Here is a 5,247-nt window from a genome sequence, read left to right as displayed (position 1 = left end):
ACACACACACACACACACACACACACACACACACACACACACACACACTCAAAGATGATGATGAAGAGTGACACAGCTGGCCTTGGCTCTTTTATGATATTGTTGCTGATATGAACACAGCATTACACGTCACCAGAGGGAGATCCCCAAATTATCTCCATCCTGTGTGTCAGATTTAAATGTGTCACATACTTATTTAATCAAAGTTTAGGACTCTTAATCCCACCTTTAGGAATACAGTGAGACTTTTTACAGTACCATATCACCCTACTTGTGAAAAATCCCAGTTTGATTCTGGGAGGAGACACAAATCCAGTCTCAGGGGGTCACAAGTAAGTGGGAGGGTTGCATCAGGGAGGTTATGCGGCATAAACCCTGCGCAGAATCGGACATCCATCCACCGTGCCAACCCCCTGGGAAATAAGGGAGCAGTCTAAAGTTTTTACCCCTTGGCCGTAAAAGGCTGATGGGGTATTGTCGTCACTCCGCCAGGCAGGACACCCAGGTTTGTGAATGTGATAACTCAGTTCAATTCAGTTTTATTTATACAGCACCAAATCACAAAATCAGTTGCCTCAAGGTGCTTTATATTGTCAGGTAGGCACTATAATAATCCATACAGAGAAAAACCCTCAACAATCATATGATCCCCTATGAGCAAGCACTTTGGTGACAGTGGGAAGGAAAAACTCCCTTTTAAAAGGAGGCCTTAAAGTAATTAATGCCTGAACTAGGTTTTCAGCGTCACTCTGAGACAGGATATTTCTAATTTTAGAGATATTGCACGAATGGAAGCAGTCCCAGATATTTGTTTATGGATGTGCATTGAAGGACATATGCTGCTGGTTAAAAATTGCCTCTGGAGGCAGAGGAAATGCCATCCAGAACTCGAGAACAAAGTGATATAGGATTTTGAAATTGATAGCATTGATGCATCTAGTATCTAAATCTTGGATGAATTAAAATCTCAGTGACCTGGACCTCAACGTCAGAGGTCAGGTTTGCTGAAAATGACCTAGTATTTTCAAAATTTACAAAATTTACTAGGAGGTTGAGGGGTAGCACTGGTGGCCTCCAGGATTTTTTTTTCTTACCAATACCTTTCTCTGCTTTCCTCCCAGAACCCAGTTTCGTTTTCGCCGACGTGATCAGAGAAGGGGAAAATGGAGCAGATGGCGAGGACGACAAAATCTACTTTTTCTTCACCGAGGTGTCGGTGGAATACGAATTCTTTGGCAAGCTGTTCATCCCCAGGGTGGCGCGTGTCTGTAAGGTCAGTACACGTTGTGCGCCATCTGCACATACCAGCGCTATCAATCCATCCATCTTTAGCCACTATTTCCTGTGTCCTGCATGTTTGTGTATGTATGTTTGTGCAAGTCTTTTTTTCTCCTTTTTTTCTTCCTCCTTCCAGTTCCCTTTGCCTCTTTTTTTTTTTTTTTAATTTTAACCTTAGCTCATAATTGCAGCATGCACATGCAGAGACCCATGGCCCGTGGACAATATAAAACACTGTTCCAGTGCAAGCACTTAACTTGCAACATACATCATAACAGCATATTGTAATGTTTCAAAGTTAGTAGTATAACAAACAGGATAGTTCTTTTTGTACTATTCATTTCAAGTTTTACTGCTTTGAAAATGTAAATGCAACTGTAACTACATCTTTTCTTTTTAGTCTTGTTTCCTGTTACCAAATAAAAAAGCAATAATGGATGTACAGTTTTTAGACATATATGTATTTGCACGTAATCCTCCACCCCCAGTCAGGGATCCCTGTATGTTGCCTGAGAGGCAAAATGTAGGGCAAGAAAGTGCATAATCCACTTGGTGCAATGCTCAGAGCTCCTTGTTAAGCTGGATACGGTCAGCGTTTCTAGCATGTTAGGAAAAGTGGAAATTCTTTCTCTGCTCCAGCTGCCCTCTCATCCCTCACTGCTAAATATCTCCAATATTGTCACGACAGGGCGACCTTGGAGGGCAGCGCACTCTGCAGAAAAAGTGGACGTCCTTTCTGAAAGCCAAGCTGGTGTGCTCCATGCCTGAGCTCAACTTCGTTTTCAACGTGGTTCATGACGTTTTCATCCTGAAGGGGACAGACCGCAAAAACACGGTCATCTACGGAGTCTTCACCTCTCAGTGGTCAGTGATTTCAAGGTTTGGAATTGGTTTGGGTCGGGAGCGTTAAACAAGCAAGCAAAGAGCAGCATTCACATCCAGCCTAATGCAGAACTCAAAACTCACTCCCTTGCCTCATTTTCACTCTTCTCCTTGTCTCTTCCTGACATATGCACCTAGGGGTAATGTGGGTTTGTCAGCCGTGTGTGCCTACGAGATCAAGGATGTGGAAGACGTCTTCTCCAAGGGCAAGTACATGCAGAAGGCCACGGTGGAGCAGTCCCACACAAAGTGGGTACGGTACAACGGCATTACTCCTACTCCACGTCCTGGAGCTGTAAGTAGATGCCATGAGTAATCAAGATGTGATCTACTCAATATAGTAATCATGTTAATTAAAAGAGGATGCGTTGGTCATATGAAGTTGATTACTAACGTCATCGCTATTTGTCTTCCACACCAGTGTATTAACAACCAGATGCGACTGCAGAACATGAACAACTCGCTCCACTTGCCCGACAAAACCCTTCAGTTTGTTAAGGACCACCCCCTGCTGGAGGATCCCATCCTGCCCATCCACAACAGGCCCCGCCTCATCACCAAAGATGTCAATTACACCCAGATTGTCGTGGAGAGGGTCCAAGCACTTGACAAAATTACTTATGACGTCATCTTCACTGGAACAGGTGATCAGTTAAGATGAAATGAAAATGAAGCCGTTACAAGCACTTCCTTGTGAAGTTTATCAGGCAAATATGCAAATCTGAGTCAGTCAACTTTGAATGTCTGTGCAGTGAGAAAGCCACGACTCGCCACAAACTTGCAGATAAATGTATTAAAGAGTCCCGTTTTCCTGCGATTACCTTTGCAGAATAACTGACATTTTTATTATTCTCATGTCTAGATAAGGGTGTCCTGCACAAGTCGGTGCTGGTTGAAGATGAGGTTCATATTGTGGAGGAGATCCAGCTCCTGAAGAACGCTGAACCCATCAAAAACCTGCTGCTGTCCTCAGAGGTCAATTTATTTTATTGTTAATGAGTTTTAGGAGATGAGTAAAGAATGAGACCAAGAAAATGTGAAATATGGATCACGTTGGCTCATTTTTATAAGTCACTTGGATAAATATGCGATTAACTTTGTGGTTCATGTGCGTTTCCACAGACACAGTGCCTGTATGCTGGGTCAGACCTGGGTGTAGTCCAGTCTCCTACAGCTTTCTGTGGCAGGTATTCATCGTGTGTGGACTGCATCCTGGCACGAGACCCCTACTGCGCCTGGCACCCGAAGACTGCCACATGTGTCAACATCTTTGACACTGCCAGCCAAACACTCAGGTAATCTGTCACTCTTAATGCCACTAAAACAAAGCTAAAAACACACGTGCACTGATTCGTCCTCCAGCTTGACCTGCTTTACAGTCTTTGTGCAGTTATTGCACTGTGCATGTGTATTTTTTGACTCATTAAAACAATGCATGTCTTGCAGGGGGCTGATCCAGAGCATGAAAGGTGATGCAAACATGTGTCCTTCAGGTAGGCCTCAACACGCTCACACACCCATATACAGGCTTCAGTTTTATAAAGTGGACAATGCTGTGTGATTTAAACTGTGACTCGGATGAAGTTATGCATAGATGAAGAGATTGTGACCGTAAGTCAGCCATAATTTTTGCATGCCATGTCAAACATTCATTTTGTTGTTGGTCGTTACTTATCGGTTTTCATCATTTGCAAATTCCCTTTGGCTGCTGTTTTTTTTACAGCTTATCCATTACTCTTAGTTAACTGTTAACTTTTCTGCTGAAACCTGTTCAGGTCCACCCAGTTTATTTACACTTCTTGCCTACTGCAGTGTGTGGGTACTTGTACTCATAATTGTCTCTTTTGTTTGCTTATTTTTAGTGCCAGTTCTGTTTCGGAAGGACTACAGGCATGTGGCGGTGAAACTGGGGAGCTCTGCCGAGCTGCCGTGCCTGGTACATTCCAACCTGGCCCAGGTGATGTGGAAATCTAACGACTCGGTTCTCACCGAGGCCTCTCGCTTCCACCTCATAGCCGAAAACGGGCTCCTCATTTACAGCGTGGCTCCAGAGGACCAAGGGTACTATGAGTGCTGGTCCGTGGAGTGGTCTCCCGCTGCTGGCAGGAACTTCAGCCGCCTGCTGGCCGGATACACCCTGACTCTGGATCTTCTGCCCAGACCGCCGCACCAGGCGGGGCATGTCGTCACCACCACCCTCGGTGGCCACGATGCAGCTACCACGGGTGCAGCTGAAGGTAAAGTAGAGACGGAGAAAGCCGCACTAACTTCAGCCCTTGCCCCTCCCAGCTTCACAGCAGCAACAGTCCTACCACCCTCCCCTCCCCAAAGCGACGCGTCACTAACCCCGCCCCCCAGCAGCACAGTCAAGCTCCAGCCAAAGGTAAATCTTCTTCCCACTAATTCCAAAGGCCCCCATCCTGACAGTCGGGACCCCTCGGCAGAGTATTTGCAGCACAACAACACCGCTGCCCTCCTCTTCCTCTTCCTCCTGTTTTTCCTCCTCTTCATGGCTGCGCTGGTGTACAACTGCTACATGCAGTACCTTCCAGCTCCCTGCTTGAGGCTGCGGGCCACTCTACTTGGCAGCCACAAGAGCGCCCATCAGACCGAGTACAGGGCCTGTGAGGCAGGTTTAATAGAAACCTCTGCGATCGAGAAAATTAACATGGCCGAGCAGCCGACCCAGAACGGCAGCCAAACCACTCAAAACCTCCGGGCACTCCGTGACACGGGGTACGAAACTGAGCCGGAGTGCGGGAACGGTCGCGTCCCCTCTCTCAGTTTCGGAGAGGAAAGCCCCTCCAAGGAGAAACCTTTTGATGTGGACTGTGGATCTCAGGACATTCAGTATGCAGATGCAGATGCAGAAGCTTAACGCTAGCCACAAGAGACTTGATCCCTCCTCTCGGCACAGAGAGCGCAGGGGGCCGCGCTTTTTCTGCATTTGCAGCTTCTGTCCAGGGCACAACATTTTTGTAAGGCATGAGAATCCCGAGGCCCAGATCGGGCATTCCCGCTCGGTTGTAGAGTTTTAACTCCCGCTGTTTGATTTTAGGGCTAATGGTGATGGTGAAGCAAAAAAAA

The 5,247-nt window shown here is 46.4% G+C and overlaps 1 protein-coding gene across 6 annotated transcripts in view; it reads left to right on the top strand.

Moving 5' to 3' along the window:
* Positions 1-5,247, top strand: part of sema4d (sema domain, immunoglobulin domain (Ig), transmembrane domain (TM) and short cytoplasmic domain, (semaphorin) 4D) — a 41,616-nt gene that overhangs the window by 32,165 nt on the left and 4,204 nt on the right. For 4 of the 6 annotated variants that reach the window (XM_005720387.2, XM_005720389.2, XM_005720388.2 and 1 more), the window contains 8 exons: positions 1,122-1,273; positions 1,967-2,142; positions 2,299-2,455; positions 2,582-2,804; positions 3,023-3,135; positions 3,283-3,455; positions 3,607-3,653; positions 4,023-5,241. In XM_005720387.2, coding sequence (XP_005720444.1) covers positions 1,122-1,273; positions 1,967-2,142; positions 2,299-2,455; positions 2,582-2,804; positions 3,023-3,135; positions 3,283-3,455; positions 3,607-3,653; positions 4,023-5,038 — 2,057 coding nt within the window. In that variant the 3' untranslated portion in view covers positions 5,039-5,241. Of the gene's footprint in view, positions 1-1,121; positions 1,274-1,966; positions 2,143-2,298; positions 2,456-2,581; positions 2,805-3,022; positions 3,136-3,282; positions 3,456-3,606; positions 3,654-4,022; positions 5,242-5,247 lie in introns of those variants that run through there. The other 2 variants (XM_005720392.2, XM_005720391.2) reach the window with 1 other exon arrangement.

Source organism: Pundamilia nyererei, unplaced genomic scaffold (genome assembly GCF_000239375.1).
Source record: "Pundamilia nyererei isolate P.nyererei 1_Seehausen unplaced genomic scaffold, PunNye1.0 scaffold00002, whole genome shotgun sequence".
Lineage (NCBI taxonomy): Eukaryota > Metazoa > Chordata > Actinopteri > Cichliformes > Cichlidae > Pundamilia > Pundamilia nyererei.
Note: the sequence above shows the minus strand (reverse complement) of the source record. Positions and strands in the feature narration are given on the sequence as shown.